The sequence below is a fragment of the Lepidochelys kempii genome, chromosome 6, assembly GCF_965140265.1.
Source record: "Lepidochelys kempii isolate rLepKem1 chromosome 6, rLepKem1.hap2, whole genome shotgun sequence".
Lineage (NCBI taxonomy): Eukaryota > Metazoa > Chordata > Testudines > Cheloniidae > Lepidochelys > Lepidochelys kempii.
Genome location: NC_133261.1, coordinates 28,743,615 through 28,762,307, shown reverse-complemented (window position 1 = coordinate 28,762,307; position 18,693 = coordinate 28,743,615). Strand labels below are relative to the sequence as shown.

Genomic DNA, 18,693 nt, shown 5'->3' with positions numbered 1-18,693 from the left:
TTTTGTTTACTGCCCGTGACTTGTCCATGACTTTTACTAAAAATACCATGACTAAAACATAGCCTTAATTACAGGCCAGTCAGCCTGACATTGATCCCTGGGAAGATAATGGAGCAGCTGATATAAAATTCAGTTAATGAAGAATTATATGGGGGTAATGTAATTAATGCAAATCAACATGGATTTATGGAAAATAGATTCTATCAAACTCACTTGATATCTTTTTCTAATGAGATTGCAAGTTTGGTTGATAAAGATAATAGTATTGATCTAATATACTTAGACTTAGGACCCCATAACACTTTGATTTAAAAATTAGAATGATATAAAATTAACATACACATGTTAAATGAATTTGGAGATGGCTAACTAATAGGTCTCAAAATATCCATTTCATGATATTTCCCATTTATAATTATATGTTTCTATTGGGTCCTGCAGGAATCTGTACTTGGCCCTACACTATTTAACTCTTTTATTAATGACCTGGAAGAAAACATAAAATCACTGATGAAGTGTGCAGATAAGACACACACTGCGGGAGTGGTAAATAATGAAGAGGAAAGGTCACTGATACGGAGCCATCTGGATTGTTTCAGAAGCTGTGCTCAAGCAAACGATGTCTAATATGGCTAAAAGTCAGTATAGCCTATATTCTTTGTTCCTAGACATATATATTGACAGGATGGAATGCTCTATCCTGGGAAGCAGTGACTCTGAAAAAGATTTGGGGGTTTTGGTAGATAATTAGCTTAACATGACCTCCTGCAATGTTTGGAGGCATAGACATGGGAATCTCGAATAGGAATAAAGAGGTTATTTTACATCTGTTTGGCACTGGTACAACTGATGCTGGAATATTGTGTCCTGCTCTGGTGCTTGAAATTCAAGAAGGAGGTTGATAAACTGGAGAGAGTTCAGAGAAGAGCCATGAGAATGGTTAAAGGATTAGAAATCACACCTTATAGTGACTGAGCTCTTGAGTCTGTCTATTTAGCTTAACAAAGACAAGGTTAAGGGGTGACTTGATTGTAGTCTGAGTATCTAAACAGAAAATAAGTATTTAATGATGGACTCTTCAGTCTACCATAGCGGTTCTCAACCTGTGGGTTGGGACCCCATAGTGGGTCACAACCCCGTTTTAATGGGCTTGGCAGGGCTGGCGTTAGACTTGCTGGGGCCTGGGACTGAAGCCCGAGGGCTTCAGCCATGGGCAGAAGGTTCAGGTTACAGGCCCCCCCACCTGAGGCTGAAGCCCTTTGGCTTTGGACACCTCCTTCCCCCGCTCTGGGTGGTGCGGCTCAGGCTAGCTCAGGCTTTGGTCCCTCTTCCTGGGGTCATTAGTAATTTTTGATGTCAGAAGAGGGTTGCAGTGCAATTAAGTTTGAGAACCCCTGGGAGCAGAGAAAGGTATAATGCAATGCAATGGCTGGAATTTGAAACTAGACCAAGTCAGACTGGAAATAAGGCATACATTTTTAGCAGTGAGAATAACTAATCATTAGAACAATTTACCAAGGGAAGTGGTGGGTTCTCCATCACAAATAATTATTAAATCATGATTGAAAGTTTTTTCTAAAAAATATGCTGCAGAAATTTTTTTGGAAGTTCTGTGGCCTTTTATATCGGAGATCAGACTAGCTGGTAACAATGTTTCCTTCTGGCCTTGGACTCTGTGAATGCCCTAAATTTCTAAATTCTGACACCTTGAATTTCTAGGAGATATGTAAGTGCTTGATACTAGAATATTGCAGCAGGGGTTGTTGTCTTGATGTTAATTTATACCTACCATGTAGGAGATTAGCCTTCCTCAGAGCTTGCTTGACACATGGCAACAGTCAAACTGGGCCTTAGGCCCCAATCCACAAAGGTACTTAGGCACCTATATCCCAGCCTTTGGCTCCTAAGTAACAACTGTAGGCTCTACTGTGATACACACAACTCCAACTGACTTCTGTAGGGGCCTAGACTTGGTGTCTTGAGTTTTCAGGGTAAACATTCTCTAGGTGCAGAAGTTTCTGCTTCTGGACACACGCATTGCTGCCTCACTTTAGGTTTCCTGAACCTAAACCTCAGATCAGTGCACGAACCAGGGGAAGATAGGCATTCTCCCGCCTAGCTCCCATGCGGAGCTTGATAAGGTAGGTGTCCTCAGAGGCTGCATACCACATCAGGTTTCATTCAAAATCGGTCTGCTGAAGGAGGAAGAGGGGGGTGGTGCCCACCTTAACTTCTAGCCCATTGGTTAGAACACATACGTGGAATGTGGGAGACCTGGGTTCAGTCCCCCCCACCACCTCCTGGCCTCATGAAGGGAGAGGATATGAACAAGGGACTCCTACCTCTCAGGAGAGTGTTCTAATCGCTGAGCTGTGGGATATTCTTATGTAGGGCTCCCTAAATAGCTCCTTTTGAAGCTATTCCACTTGGGATGAATATGCAAATAGTCATTGGGTCAGAGACAGAATAAGATTATAAACTGGTGTTTAGGGCCAGGTATGAGGTTTAGTGTGGGGCAAGAGATAGAAGGAAATGCTGGAATACTGCATGCTTTCTCTCCTCAAGTTAGGAAAGAGTATGGGAGGAAAAGACTAGGAAGTGGGGGAAAAAGGGAAACCTTGATCATTAAAACTTCTGAGTCAGGAGTATTTCAGCTCTTTAGTTGTACTGCCCTTTGTCAGGTTTGTGTTTAAGAATATGTATGTGTACTCCTGTTTGGGACAGGAGGTGAATGAGATGACTAAGTACTGGGTAACAGAAGAGGAAAAAATACGTTTTTTTTTTTAGAAAAGGAGCGGGGAACCTATATAGGAGGTTTACTAAATAGAACTATCTTACTGATACATAACCTAGGTTTTAACACTTTTGTTTTTAGTATATAGCTCAGGTTTTATGATGCCAGAGGAACAGATTACAGGCTGCAATACTTTTAAGGGATGTAAAGAGCTATTTAACCATTTAAAAACAAATATTCCATGAGTTCACATCATAGAACAGCTGCTCATAAACTTACATTCAGATGTGATGCTTGGTGTGAGTAGTCCAGTGAAAGATGTACAGTATATAAGATCCTGCTGATGGCTGTTGGTATATTGACTGTTCCTTAGCAGATCCTGCAGCTATTATTGCAAGCATCTTCAGGTTTTAATCAGATTTTGATAATTTTATATAACAGTATTTTGTCTCCTAAACATTTTATATTTTATTTTGTAGGTGGATACAAGCATACAGATGGCAGATAACAGGTAAGTCAGAATGCTCTCAATATCTGTTCTAAACAGAAATGATTTGCTACTTACCTATCTTCAGAGCTCACCAGTATCTTAGTATGTGATTCTTTCATGAAACTTGGCAAATCAAAAATTGAGAAGGTTAGCCAGAACATTTAATGCTTTCTTCCACAAAAAAGGAAAATGAATTGGTGCATGGGAAGCGAAGAATGTTGCACAAATGGTCATGTGTAAAATCACTCTGTTCTTAGTATTGTCTACTTCTGAGGGCATTCTGCACCTAAAAATTCTGCGCACAATATTTTAAAATTCTGCAAAAATCTGCCAATTTTATTTGTCAAATAAATGTGGAGGCTCCAGCATGGCATTGGGGAGCACAGGCCACTGGCTGCACAGAGGTGGGAGATCACTGTGCAGCCTTCACCCCCCCCCCCATCCTCCCTTGGCACACGGGCTCAGCGGTGAGGCTGAACCCAACCATGGCACAGTGCAAGGACAGGGCCAGCCCTATAGAAACAGCCCAGGGTCCTGGCCCTCCATGCCAGTTGTGGGCAGGCAGGCTCAGCAAGGCAGGATCCTAGTGTGGGGGAATCCAGGTGTGGGTTGAGAGGGTTCTGTGTGGAGCAATCTGGATGCGGGTGACCCGGTGGAGGATCTGGGTGCACAGGAGCTTGTTGGAGGGTTCTGAGTACAACAGTAATGGGACTCTGTAGTGGGGGGTCCAAGTGAAGGTGGTTTGAGTTCAACGGGGGTGGGTCTGGGTTGCAGCGGGGATAGAGCTTGGCAGGGGGGTCTGGGTGTGTGGGGCTCAGTGGAGGATCCAGATACTGGGAGGGAGTGGGGCTCCAGTAGGGGATCCAGGTGCAGCTAGTTGGGGCTCGGTTGAGTGGGAATCTGGGTGTGAGGGGCTTGGGGCAGTGTAGGGGAAGTGGGGCTGATCAGAGGGTTCTGACTGCCGGGAGGTGGGGTGAGGCTCAGCAGGAGAGTCTGGGTATGAAGGGGCCTGGCTGCACGGGGGTTGGGTGGATAGGGGAAGCAGCTCCCTGTACAGGGATCTCACTCCCTGCAGCTGAGGAACGATGGGTGCAGGAAGCAGGGGAGTTTGCAGAGCTTCCTACAGCCAGGGGAGAAATCTGCAGGTGGGTCTGACCCAACCCCAGATGCTGTGCAGGGGAAGAGGAAGTCCCCTTCTCCCCAGCCCAGCCGGGAATAGCAGCAGAGCCCAGCACAGGGAAGGAGCCACCTGCCAGGTCTTCACTGTGGGGCAGGGGGCGGGACTGGGGATTTACCTCTCTGCCAGCTGCTCTGGGCACCTGAAACATACTGCTGGGGAGGGCTGCATGACCGCTCTTATGGCTTCCGTTTGTTTCCCCCATCAGAAAGTCATTTTTCTGCCGGGAAGCAAAGAAATCTGCAGGGGACATCAATTCTGCGCATGTGCCATGGTGCAGAATTCCCCCAGGAGTAATTGTCTAGACTCTGAATAAAGTATATTACAATTATCTTAAATTTTAGATGGACATTTAGAAACAAGGAAGTGATTTTATCAACATAGTAGTTTAAGTGGTACAAGTACTTTTTTCAGTTTGCTGTTAAGGTAGGTTTTTTGTTTTGTTTTTTTTTTTAGAAGACAACCTGAAATTGCAACTCTTTTCTAATTTGTTAAAAGTAACTGCTTTTACTGCGATTCAGAAAAAAATCCCTCTTGATCCGAGGTTTTACAGGTATAGGGAAATAATCTGAGCTTTGAGGCCCTGTGCTGTATTTAATTCTTCTGATTGCATGCTTTTGTACAGTCCCAATATTGCTCTTGCCTCAGTTGGGAGTGAGTCCCCTGTGTAATTACTCTGTTTTGTACTAATAAGATGTTGCTTATATTTTAAATTTCTGAGGGGAAAGAACATATAATCTTGATCTTGTAGATATCTGGACGTGATGCACATAACATTATTCCTACACATGAAGGACTTTGCTTCCACCAAAATGTAATGTTCTAAAACTAAGTTTGTGAACTAGAGTTTTAGTAAAAATACACTGGTCTCTGAAACAAAGTTTACATATTAATAGCGAAGGTTCAGCTTTAACTCACTTGCCCTAACAGCTCTTTTTTTACCATCTTTAGGGCAAATCTGATTCTCAGATTTCTCTAACTGTGGTAATCAAAGTGTCTTCTTTGATTATTTAATTAGAAATATATTCAGTACATATGAGTAGGGAAATAATATAAAACTGCATCTGGCATGTATTTTTTTACTTTCTAAGTTTCATAGCTGCTAGTGTATCACGGCCCTACTTAACTTGCGATATTGCGGAATCCGCAATTTCCGTGATATTAGGCTTCCAAAGCAGTTTTGACAGTGGGAGGAGCACCAGGCGGCCAACAGCGGAAAAGTAATGGACCACAAATAATATGGATCATTATTACTTTTCCGAAATTTCCCATGGGTTGTCTGCAACTTGGCCACAATTTTTTTGATAATCATCCTGCAATTCAAGTAGGGCCTTACATATTGTGCATTACAAGCATATGAACACACTGCCCTGAAGAATTTACAGTCTAGTTAATAAACAAGAGCTTATGAAAATGGTAAAAAATACATTCCTTGCATTTGAATTTAGAGATGATTTTTTCAGTGGATTCCCAAACCATGGTCTGTGAACCACCAGTGGCATGGGGAGCACTTGCTGACCAGCTACATGGTGCTGGTCCCTTTTTGTCTACAGGAGCTAAATTGAGTAAAAGATGGCTAAAATACTTCCATTTCCCTTTGTCACTTTTCTGTGTAAGTAATTGCTGTAGCTGCAACAGGGTTGTTATGTGGTTGTGAATGAGTGAGGAAGTAGTCTACATGAGCGCAAACGGCAGTGGAGATGGTTCACAAGATTACCTTTTAATAAGATATGGTTCACACTGTGTGATAAGGAACCACTGACACAGGCCAGTCTGCACTGCGGGTATTAAGAGACATACCTGCTTACGTTTGACCTCTCTGCGCCTTCAAGTCTAAATTATGTTGCTGGGGAAGCTTTTATAGCCAGCACATCTCCCAGAATTTGGTTTTAAGGGGATTCATATTATTTTTTCTTTGTAAACGTAAACCTTGATTGTCCCTGAATTTAGGTTATCCAAATTTTAATAAATCCCCAAATATGCTTTTCTGAAATTCTTCTTCTCGCAGGACTTTCTGGGTGTTCTGTTTTAGATTCTCCTGTACAGAGAGGCTTTGAATGATCAGTTTTATCTCTTTCTCCTTCCCTCACCATTTAAAGAGTTTGGATTGCTCCCCACTCTTAGATGAAAATCAAATAAGCCTTGCACTCTCAAGTGCCTTGTGTTGCAACATCCTCCTGGCCAAGGGAGGATGCATGCAGCTCCAGGGTCACTCAGTTCATGTGAGAACCTTCCACACAGGGAGTTAGGTGCTGACTCTACAGCTCCCTCAGCTTCTTTCTTTTATGAGAGAAAACAATTAGCTTGATATCCAAACTCTGATATCCAGGTCTCAGCCATCTGAGCACAAGGTACTGATGACAACAGATGTCTTTTAATGGGATCTGCATATTTTAAACTTTTGCTGTGCATCATACTTTAAAAACAGCATTCCTTTATATGTAATATAAAATACTTTTAGTAATTTCATAATTAGATGTAGTAACAAATATTGAGCTGGTGTTACCTTTTGGTGTGTAAATCTAACTTTGGCTTCTTTAGTAAAGCAGAAGATGCTGCCTCAGATTCTGTGGAAGCTGCTAAACATGCAAGTGATAAAAAAGGTAAGTGTGAATAGTAAGTAACTGTATAAGGTTACGCTAGTAGTGGTAAGCCTCCTGTTTCTCTTGTACACTGAAATCATTTTCTATACAACGAAGTGTTTACATCCAAAATTGTGTATGCATGTGTATATTTAAGGCTCTGGTAGTGACCTGTAGTTAAGGCTGAGAGGCCATTTCTAAGTTTTGACCAAATCAGTTGATCCAATTTTGTTCAAATGTGAAAACCCTTATCTTTGATGAGAACACTTTGCAACTAAATAAAATGACGACAAAATAGAAACTTCAGACTGGGCTTGTAAAGCTCTGGCAAGTTTCTTCAAAGTTTGAAGATCATTAGTTGCATATCTTTAAAGTTATGAACATTTTAAAATGGACAGTCTTTTGTGTACATCACATCTACAAATACATTAGAAGCAAGAGGAAGACCAAGGACTGTGTAGGCCTGTTACTCAATGGGGGGAGGGGGGAAACAATAACAGAAAATGTGGAAATGGCAGAGGTGCTTAATGACTTCTTTGTTTCGGTTTTCACCAAGAAGGTTGGTGGTGGTTGGACGTATAACATCGTGAATGCCAGTGAAAATGAGTTAGGATCAGAGGCTAAAATAGGGAAAGAACAAGTTAAAAATCACTTCAACAAGTTAGATATCTTCAAGTCACCAGGGCCTGATGAAATGCATCCTAGAATACTCAAGGAGCTGACTGAGACGATATCTGAGCCATTAGCGATTATCTTTGAAAAGTCATGGAACAAGGGGGGGAGATTGCAGAAGACTGGAAAAGGGCAAATATAGTGCCCATCTATAAAAATGGAAATAAGGACAACCCAGGGAATTAAAGACCAGTCACCTTAACTTCTGTACCCAGAAAGCTAATGGAGCAAATAATTAAGCAATCAATTTGCAAACATCCAGAAGATAAGGTGACAAGTAAATGTCGGCATGGAAATGTCAAGAACAAATTGTGTCAAACCAGCCTGATAGCTTTCTTTGGCAGGGTGTATCTTGACTTTAGTAAAGCTTTTTATACTGTCTCACATGACCTTCTCATAAACAATCTAGGGAAATGCAACCTAGATGGATCTACGATAAGGTGGGTGCAAAACTGGTTGGAAAACCATTCCCAGAGAGTAGTTACCAGTGGTTCACAGTCATGCTGGAAGGGCATTACGAGTTGGGTCCTATAGGGATCTGTTCTGGCTCTGGCTTTGCTAATATCTTCATCAGTGATTTAGATAGTGGTATAGAGAGGACACCGATAAAGTTTGCAGAAGATACCAAGCTAGAAGGGGTTTCAAGTGCTTTGGAGGATAGGATTAAAATTCAAAATGATCTGGACAAACTGGAGAAATGGTCTGAAGAAAATAGGATGAAATTCGATAAGGACAAATGCGAAGTACTCCATTTAGGAAGGAACAGTCAGTTATGCACACACAAAATGGGAAAATGACTGCCTACGAAAGAGTACTGCAGAAAGGGACCTGGGGGTTATAGTGGACCATAAGCTAAATATGAGTCAATAGTGTAACACTGTTGCCAAAAAAAAAACCCCACCATAATTCTGGGATTTATTAGCAGGAGTGTTGTAAGCAAGACATGAGAAGTAATCTTCCGCTCTATTCCGCACTGATTAGGCCTCACCTAGAGTATTGTGTCCAGTTCTGGGCACCACACTTCAGGAAAGATGGGGACAAATTGGAGAAAGTCCAGAGAAGAGCAACAAAAACGATGAAAGGTCTAGAAAACATGACCTATGATGGAAGATTTTTGGGGGGAGGGAGATAGAGAAGACAGAGAGGGGACATACCTTTTCAAGTACGTAAAAGATGGTTACAAGGAGGGAGAAAAATTGTTGCACAGGCAACCTTAATACTGGCATTGCATAATCTGGGTGCTTTGCGACCTTAAATTTCTTTCATAGGTGTTTTTGGTAAATTTAGAAATACATTTGGGCCAGCACCAAGCACCTAAATGCTTTCAAAACTATATTTTAAAAAAGCGGCTTTTATGCTTAAAGGCCAGCAGTGGAAACCACATGCTTCATATCAGGCTTCCAATCCCTACTATTAAATTGAATCAAAAATCTTTCCAAGGCTTTGGAAGTCTTAAATTGCGTGTGAAGCTTATTAAATTTGAGCAGGCCACTAAAGGGAGAGAGTTAAAAAGCATAGATTTTTCTGGTAAGAGTACCTTGCTGCTTCCCATGGAGAGTTTAACTTTGGGAGCAATGCAATAGATCTGAACTCCCATAGTGGGACATGGGAAAACATGATCTTTCAGGTAATTGGCTCCACACCATCTGAGGAGTTTGGTAAATTGTAACCAGAATCTTGAATCGTATTTGGAAATGAACAATGGCCAGTACAGTGCTCATAGGACCTTGCCATGCTCAAAGCTGGGCTGCTACATTCTGCATTACTCAAAGCTTTTGACAGTTTTCAAGGACAGCCCAGTTAGTTTGCAGCCTGGCCAAAAATATAACACAGCAGTTTTCTGTTCTCTTCCCACTCCCACCTCCTTTTTAAGACTGGCTCAAGCTCTTTAGCCAGGCTTAAATGGAGGGTAGAAAACTTGCAAGTTCCAGATGCTATTCAGAGAACATTATGAATCCACCACGCCCTGAACCTTGATTGCAAAGGTTGGCCATGCTTCTCAACTGGAAAAGATGCAGTTGGCATCCTCAAGTCATTCTCATATGCAAACTAAGGAAATGTGGTCTACATGAAATAACTATAAAGTGGGTGCACAACTGGTGGATAGAACGTACTCAAAGATTAGTTATCAATGGTTCGCTGTCAAATTGGGATGGCATATCTAGTGGGGTCCCAAAGGGGTCAGTCCTGGATCTGGAGCTGTTCAATATTTTCATTAATGACTTGGATAATGGAGTGGAGAGCGTGCTTATAAAATTTGCAGATTACATCAAGCTAGGAGGGGTTGCAAAAGCTTTGGAGCACATGATTAGAATTCAAAATGACCTTGACAAATGGGAGAAAAGGTCTGAATTCCCCAAGATGAAATTCAATAAGTAGAAGTACAAAGTACTTCACTTAAGAAGAAAAAAAATTCAAATGCACAAATACAAAATGGGGAATAAAGTGGTGGTACTGCTGAAAAGAATCTGGGAGTTATAGTGGATCACAAATTGAATGAAAATCAAGTATGTGATGCAGCTATGAAAAAGACTAATATCATTCTAGGATGTGCTAACAGGAGTGTGGTATATAAGACATTGGAGGTAATTATCCCACTCTACTCAGCACTGGTGAGGCCTTATCTGGAGTACTGTGCCCAGTTCTGGATGCCAGATCTTAGGAAAGATATGGACAAAGTGTACAGAGCGTGGAGGAGAGCCACAGAAAAACTAAAAGGCTTAGAAAACCTGTTGTATGAGAGACAGATTTGGCAGGGGGTAGAACCCTGGGCATTTTTTAGGCTTTAGAAAAGACTGATAAGCCTTCAAATATATTAAGGGCTGTTATAAAGAGGACAATGATCAATTTTCCTCCATGTTTACCGAAGGTAGAATAAAAAGTAATTGGCTTAATCTGCAGGAAGCGAGGTTTAAATTAGGAAAAATGTTGTATGTGTAAGGATAGATAAGCTCTGCAATAGGCTCCAAAGGGAGGTTGTGCAATTCCCATAATTGGACGTTTCTAAAAACAGGTTATACAAACACCTGTCAAGGATGGTGTAGGTTTACTTGGTCCTGCCATAGCACAGGGGACTAGACTTGATGACTTCTCAAGGTCCCTTCTGTGCTACATTTCTATGATTCTGGGATTCTCCATATGCATTCTCCTGCCCATCAATATCGCTTCTCTTTCTGGTTTGAGTCTGAACCAATTTTACTGCTGTTGACAGTTCAGCACAGTAGTGATTATAGTTATGATCCAGGGGTTCAATAATATTGCTTAATGGTGCTACCAAAATATTTAATATAGCACCAAATCAATCCAAATGTATTAAGAATGTTTTTATTTTCATAGAAAAGCTAGCAGATCAAGTCATGCAAAATCCACAAGTCTTAGCAGCACTGCAGGAGCGACTTGACAATTCCTCTCACACTCCTTCAAGCTATATTGAAACGTGAGTACAATGCATATCAGACTTTCAGCAAGACTGAAAAAATAACAGACCAGATTTACTATTTAGTCAGAAAAATAGAAATGGCAGAGTAAGGAGTGTTGCTGCTTTAATAGATGGTGCAATGGCCAACATCTTAGAGAGGATGACACAAATTGTCCTAGATCAGTTCCACAAACTATTAACTTAAGATTGCATCCTGATAGGAGAGTAGTTCACTTTAGTGTTTAGTTTCTTAACTTGACTTGGCTTTTATGTCAAACTTCAATTCCCCTTAACTGGGTTTTAGATCACTTCTCTGAGGCTATGTCTACACTACGAAATTAGGTCTAATTTATAGAAGTCGTCGTTTTTTTAGGAATATATTTTATACAGTCTATTGTGTGTGTCCCCACTGAAGACCATTAAGTCGGCGGAGTGCATACACAGAACTGAGGCTAGCGTTGACTTCCAGAGCGTTGCACTGTGGGTAGCTATCCCACAGTTCCCGCAGTCTCCACGGCCCATTGGAATTCTGGGTTGAGATCCCAATGCCTGATGGGGCAAAAAAACATTGTCGCGGGTGGTTCTGGGTACGTGTCGTCAGGCCCCCTCGCACCCCTCCATGAAAGCAACGGCAGACAATCGTTTTGCACCTCTTTTCCTGGGTTACCCGTGCAGACACCATACCATGGCAAGCATGGAGTCCGCTCAGCTCACTGTCACCATATGTCTCCTGGGCGCTGGCAGATGCGGGACTGCATTGCTACACAGCAGCAGCTCATTGCCTTGTGGCAGCAGACGGTGCATTACGACTGGTAGCCGTCCTCGTCGTCTCCTGGGTGCTCTTGGCTGGCCTTGGTGAGGTCTGTCGGGACGCCAGGGCAGACATGGGAGTGACTCAGGTCATTCTCTTTAAGTTTTATCTAATGGAGATTCAATCCTGCCTGGAATATTTGCTGAGGGATAGCTCAGTGGTTTGAGCACTGGCCTGCTAAACCCAGGGTTGTGAGTTCAATCCTTGAGGGGGCCATTCTGCCTCAGGCTGCTGTCCCAGCCAGCAGCACCACGAGCACCCAGGAGACAATGACAGCCAGCAGTCGTACTGCACCATCTACTGCCAGCCTACCCCTTGCTCCCCCCTCCCTCCCTCCGTGAAAGCAACAGCCAACAATTGTTTCGTGCCTTTTTCTGTGTGGGCGCCATATTGCTGTCAGCATTGTCATCCACTCGCTGCTTCTGCTGTGACTCTGCGCTCCTGCAGACGCCGTACCACGGCAAACATGGAGCCCGCTCAGATCACCACAGCAGTTATGACTGTTCTAAACACCACGTGCATTATCCAGCAGTGTACACAGAACCAGAATCTGCAAAAGCAGGCGAATAGGCAATGGCAGCGCAGTGAGGAGAGTGAGGACATGGACACAGACTTCTTTCAAAGTATGGGCCCCGGCAGTGTGGACATCATGGTGATAATGGGGCAGGTTCATGCCGTGGAACGCTGATTCTGGGCCTGGGAAACGAGCACAGACTGGTGGGACCGCAGTGTTGCAGGTCTGGGACTATTCCCAATGGCTGTGAAACTTTTGCATGCATAAGGGCACTTTCATGGAACTTTGACTGGCTTTCCCCTGCCCTGAAGCGCCAGAATACCAAGATGAGAGCAGCCCTCAGAGGTCACAAGTGAGTGGTGATAGCCCTGTGGAAGCTTGCAATGCCAGACAGCTACCGGTCAGTCAAGAATCAATTTGGATTGGGGGCTGCTGTGATTCAAGTAGCCAGCGCAATCACTGAGCTGCTGCTGCCAAGGGTAGTGACTCTGGGAATTGTGAAGGTCATAGTGGATGGCTTTGCTGCAGTGGGATTCCCTAACTGTGGTGGGGCAATAGATGGAACCCATATCCCTATCTTGGCACCGGAGCACCAAGGCAGCAAGTACATAAACTGAAAGGGGTACTTTTCAGTGGTACTGCAAGCACTGGTGGATCACAAGGGATGTTTCAGCAACATCAACACGGGATAGCCGGGAAAGCTGCATGAAGCTCGCATCTTCAGGAACTCTGGTCTGTTTCAACAGCTGCAGCAAGGGACTTTCTTCCCAGACCAGAAAATAACCATTGGGGTTGTTGAAATGCCTATCGTTATTCTTGGGGACCCAGCCTACCCCTTAATGCCATACACAGGCAGCCTGGACAGTAGTCAGGAGTTATTCAGCTATAGGCTGAGCAAGTGCAGAATGGTGGTAGAATGTGCATTTGGACGTTTAAAAGTGCGATGGCGAAGTTTACTGACTCAGACCTCAGCGAAGCCAATATTCCCATTGTTATTACTGCTTGCTGTGTGCTCCACAATATCTGTGAGAGTAAGGGGGAGATGTTTATGGCAGGGTGGGAGGTTGAGGCAAATCGCCTGGCCGCTGATTACACACAGCCAGACACCAGAGCGGTTAGAGTACAGGAGGGCACGTTCTTGGGCTTCTGGGTGAGGAGGCCATGGAACTTGGGGAGGAGGGCAGTTGGTTACACAGGCTGTAGCGGGGGTCTGTGCTCATGCTGCCTTTCCTGCACCTCAACCATACGCTGGAGCATATCTGTTTGATCCTCCAGTAGCCTCAGCATTGACTCCTGCTTTCTGTCAACAAGCTGATGCCATCTATCATCTTCAGTCCGCCACCTGTCCTCGCGTTCACATTGTGCTTTCCTGGACTCTAACATTGTCTGCCTCCATGCATTCTGCTGGGCTCTTTCAGTGTGGGAGGACTGCATGAGCTCAGAGAACATTTCCTCACCAGTGTGTGTTTTTTTTTTGTTTTTTTTTTTTCTGCCTTCTAATCTTCGCTAGCCTCTGGGAAGGAGATGATAGTGTTAGCGTTGAAACATTTGCAGCTGTGGGGGGGGGGGAGGGAGGGAGAGTAGTAGTTAAAAAGACACATTTTAGAGAACAATGGGTAGACTCTTTCAGGCTGAACCTTGCTGTTAACATTACATAGCACATGTGCCTTCGGTACAAGGTCGCATTTTGCCTCTTATATTGAGGGTCTGCCGGTTTGGTGTGGGAGATCGCACACGCAGGGCCAGCGAGCAACAGAATTCGGCTTGCAGGCAGCCATGGTAAGTCACAGTCTTTCGGCTTCTTTAACCTTCATAACTTGGAAATGGTTTCAAACAGCAGTGCCCTCATTTCCCATACCAAACAGCTGTTGGGTTGGCAGTTTAAAAGGAGGGGCTGCAGTTTTCAGGTTAAAGTGCAGCACAAACCAACTTAACCCCACCCCTCCCCCACATCTCTGGGATGATCACTTCACCCCTCCCCCCACCTCTGAATGTCCCCTTAATAAAATTCCCGTATTTCAACCAGGTGACCATGAATGATAGCCCTCTCCTGCGGATAACACGGAGATAAAGAACGGATGTTGCTTGAATGCCAGCAAACACCGGGACCATACGCTGCCATTCTTTGTTATGCAATGACTCCAGACTACATGCTACTGGCCTGGCTTGGTAAAGTGTCCTACCATGGAGGATGGAATAAGGCTGCCCTCCCAAGAAACCTTTTGCAAAGGCTTTTGGAGTACCTCCAGGAGAGCTTTATGGAGATGTCCCTGGAGGATTTCCACTCCATCCCCAGACACGTTAACAGACTTTTCCAGTAGCTGTACTGGCTGCAAATTAATCATTAAACACGCTTGCTTTTAAACCATGTATTATATTTACAAAGGTACACTCACCAGAGGTCCCTTCTCTGCGTGGCAGGTCCGGGAGCCTGCCTTGGGTAGGTTTGGGGGGTACTGGCTCAAGGTCCAGGGTAAGAAACAATTCTTGGCTCTCAGGGAAAACAGTTTCTCTGCTTGCTTGCTGTGCGCTATCTTCAACCTCCTCCTCCTCACCTTCCTCATCCCCAAAATGCGCATCCCTGTTGCGTGATAATCCATTGACAGAGTCAAAGCACAGGGGTGGGGTACTGGTGGCTTCACCCCCTAGAATGGCATGGAGCTCATCATAGAAGCAGCATGTCTGGGGCTCTGACCCCAAGCGGCCGTTAGCCTCTCTGGTTTTTTGTAGGCTTGCCCAAGCTCCTTAAGTTTCATGCGGCACTGCTGCGGGTCCCTGTTATGGCCTCTGTCCTTCATGCCCTTGGAGTTTGTTTTTTTTTAAATGTTTGGGCATTTCGTCTTTTGGAACAGAGTTCTGATAGCACAGATTAGTCTCCCCATACAGCCATCAGATCCCGTACCTCCCGTTCGGTCCATGGTGGAGCCCTTTTGCGATTCTGGGACTCCATCATGGTCACCTCTGCTGATGAGATCTGCACTCACCTGCAGCTTGCCATGCTGGCCAAACAGGAAATGAGATTCAAAAGTTCGCAGGCCTTTTCATGTCTATCTGGCCAGTGCATCTGAGTTGAGAGCACTGTCCAGAGAGGTCACAATGAAGCACTCTGGGATAGCTCCCGGAGGCCAATACCGTCGAATTGCGACCACACTACCCCAGATTCGAAATGGCAAGGTCGATTTCAGTGCTGATCCCATCGTCGGGGGAGGAGTACAGAAATCAATTTTAAGAGCCCTTTAAGTCTAAGTAAATGGCTTCATCGTGTGGACGGGTGCAGGGTTAAATCGAAATAATGCTGCTAAATTCAACCTAAAATCGTAGTGTAGACTAGGGCCCAGATTGCTTCTATCATCATCTGTCTTCTCACTGGGTTATGCTTGGTTTTTAGAACTGAGTTCTCTAGGGTCAGTACTAGGATATAAAGTGAAGGTTCAACACTTCTGGAACTTTTCTTTCTGTGTGAGAACAGGCTAATCTGTTCAGGGAAGCTTTTGGAGGTTTGGTTCGTATCTGGGAATTTGGCCTTTGTTTTGTCAATGTATATATTTATATACACTTCTATCCCGATATAACACGGTCCTCGGGAGCCAAAAAATCTTACCACGTTCTAGGTGAAACCACGTTATGTCAGAGTAGAGGGATTAGAGTGTACAAGGAATAATGTGCTTTTGAAATTTTACAAGGAAAGATATATTTTTATTCCTTTAGGATAAAAATGTTTGTAAACTTGCAAACTAAATCATTTTTGTTAGTAGGGGCAGAGGGTCTCGGGCGGGGGAGCATGAGGGAGGCAGGGGCTGAGCGAAGCGGTGGCAAAACCGCCCAGCCTGGCGGAGCGTGCAGCACCCCCTGGCTAGGGCACGGAGTTGGGGTCTGGGCTGCAGCACAGACCTGCTCCCTCTGGCTGCAGGCACCCGGGCTGGGGCATGAACTTCCAACCATGAGCCACCCCAGGTCGCTGCAGCCTGGCCGAGCCCTGCTGCAGCCCTGCCACGCTGCCCCTGCATGTCTGAATCGACCCCTGTTCCCGTTCTCCCCCATGGCCCCATTATCCATCCTTCGGCCCTGGCCCGACACTCTTAACACACTGATGCGCTGATCCACCGGAGCGCGCAGCCCTGCCCCCCCAGAGCGTTGCTTTACTGTGTTGTATCTGAATTCACATTATATTGGACCGCGTTATTATCGGGGTAGAGGTGTATTTCAGGGTACAGCCCCTGAATACATGCTTTTCTCTACAAAATACACAATTTTCCATAGAAGGGTCGTTGTAATTGCACAAACTTGGATGTAAAAAAAAGTTATTTTCTGCCATCTGAAATATTGGGGAGGTTGATGGTCTAGGGGATGGGAGATAATAGTATCAAGGACAACATGGATAAGAAAAGATTCTTATAAAGCTTTTAAATGCCTTTTTAAAAAAGGAACGTGTATGTGTGGGGGGTTTATGAATAAACTAAACCTTCCTATGACTAAAGAGTATAGCTATAATATCAGGATAATGTACAATGAATATTAGATGTGAAGAAGCTAACCTTCTAGACTTACAGAGCTGTTTATTTCTAGGTTACCAAAAGCAGTAAAAAGAAGAATTGATGCCTTGAAACAACTCCAGGTGAAGTGTGCCCATATAGAAGCTAAATTTTATGAAGAAGTTCATGATTTAGAGAGAAAATATGCAGCCCTCTATCAACCCCTTTTCGATAAGGTAGGAAGACTATAATGATCTTCTCAAAATTGCTGTTTTCTCTAATTTCCTTTGTTTGGCGGTAAATAGAGAAGAGTAAAATAGAAACAAATTATCTCTCCTTTCCCTGTATTTTTTTTTCCCTCCAGCTGCCTTAAAGCAAAGCTTGGATTACCAATCTAGAACTCTAGCCCTTGTTCTTTTCTCATCCTATCAGATGTTCCATATTGTAAAAACTATACTTCCAGTGATAAAGGCTGGAGTTAATTACTCCTTTAGTACCTCTGAAGAGGAGAACTGCTGGAGAGCTGTGTAAAGCACTCTTTTCTACTCCTCTGATTGTATTAAAAACTCGAAGACTTGTAGACAATTTGTCCATTTTAAGGATTCTATAGCAGATGCAATCGCATATCTAAAGCATGTTTTTGATATCACTACTCCAGCATCAGTCAGCCAGTTAGATCTTCTTCTGCAAGGTCTGGCATGCAGACAAGTTGACTATATGTTAAAAAACAAACAAAACCTCCTAAAGGAATGAAACGGGCTAACAAAACAAGGCAATACCTGTAAAATCCCTGTCAGATTCCTGAACTTGTTACTGGGTATAAAAGAAGGTATATAGTATATATAGCATATCCTATACTTCGGCTCTTGGGTTTATTAGAACTGTACTAGATAGTACATTTTAGCAACTTTTCTAGATCCCAGCCTCCTTGCTTTAAAAATTGTTTCAAAAACCAAAACAACATACAAACCAAACTGATGCTATGACCATATTCATAAGTCACGCTTTCTTTGGTTTACATTCAATAATGAGAAAATAGCAAAAACCTTTCAGGAGGTGGGGGGGGTGTACATTTTTTCTTAAATGTAGACCTCTACACAAAGTAGACAAAGATTCTTCTCTTTGACAGAAGAATTCCTTTAATTGGTGGAGAACATTCTTTAGTACAACAGACTGCTTGTTAATGTCAACTTTTGGTTCTTACCTCAGTTTTAGCTTTGGGTAAAAACGTTTACCATGTTAGATATAAATAATAATGAACTCTTTTTGGAGACAATTTCATCCTCTATCTGTTCGTGTCGTCTTTTTCTTTGCATAGCTAATGCATTTTTCTGTATAATCGATAGGATTATAATTGAACTTCTCTTAAATGTGAAGTGTATTTGTGGCACTGAATTTCCTGACATTGACCATATAAAAAACACTCCAGTTTTTGATAGTGGGACAGATTCTCAGATGGAGCACAGCTTCTCTACTCTGGAGCATTGGCAGAATCTGGCTCAAGGAGGCTCATACTAGTGTTGGGGAATCTTCTGGTGACGTAGAGCTAGTATACTGGTTTTGCACTAGCTCTATTTGCTTTTGGCCAAGTGAATGTGGCTGGTGCTTTTACTAAACCCTGCTGGTCTCTGGCTGCATTTTCAGCCTCTTGGTGGTGTTGGCAGCCTGTGTAACTTCAGCCATTAGGCTGCTCCAAAGTTAAGTTGAGGACTTGTCTGGTACAGAGCCAGTGAAAAAGTGAACTTCATACCATCTTTGCAGTCTCCATCTTTCCTCTCCAGTGCTGTGATCCTCTGCTGTGGCTGAGGATTTGGCTCTTTTGT

General features: G+C 43.6%; 1 protein-coding gene across 6 annotated transcripts in view; it reads left to right on the top strand.

Moving 5' to 3' along the window:
• NAP1L4 (nucleosome assembly protein 1 like 4) overlaps positions 1-18,693 on the top strand; it is a 56,427-nt gene that overhangs the window by 4,127 nt on the left and 33,607 nt on the right. For 5 of the 6 annotated variants that reach the window (XM_073347273.1, XM_073347271.1, XM_073347272.1 and 2 more), the window contains exons 2-5: positions 3,214-3,245; positions 6,943-7,004; positions 10,992-11,091; positions 16,965-17,106. In XM_073347273.1, coding sequence (XP_073203374.1) covers positions 3,214-3,245; positions 6,943-7,004; positions 10,992-11,091; positions 16,965-17,106 — 336 coding nt within the window. Of the gene's footprint in view, positions 1-441; positions 639-3,213; positions 3,246-6,942; positions 7,005-10,991; positions 11,092-16,964; positions 17,107-18,693 lie in introns of all 6 variants that reach the window. The other variant, XM_073347269.1, reaches the window with a different exon arrangement.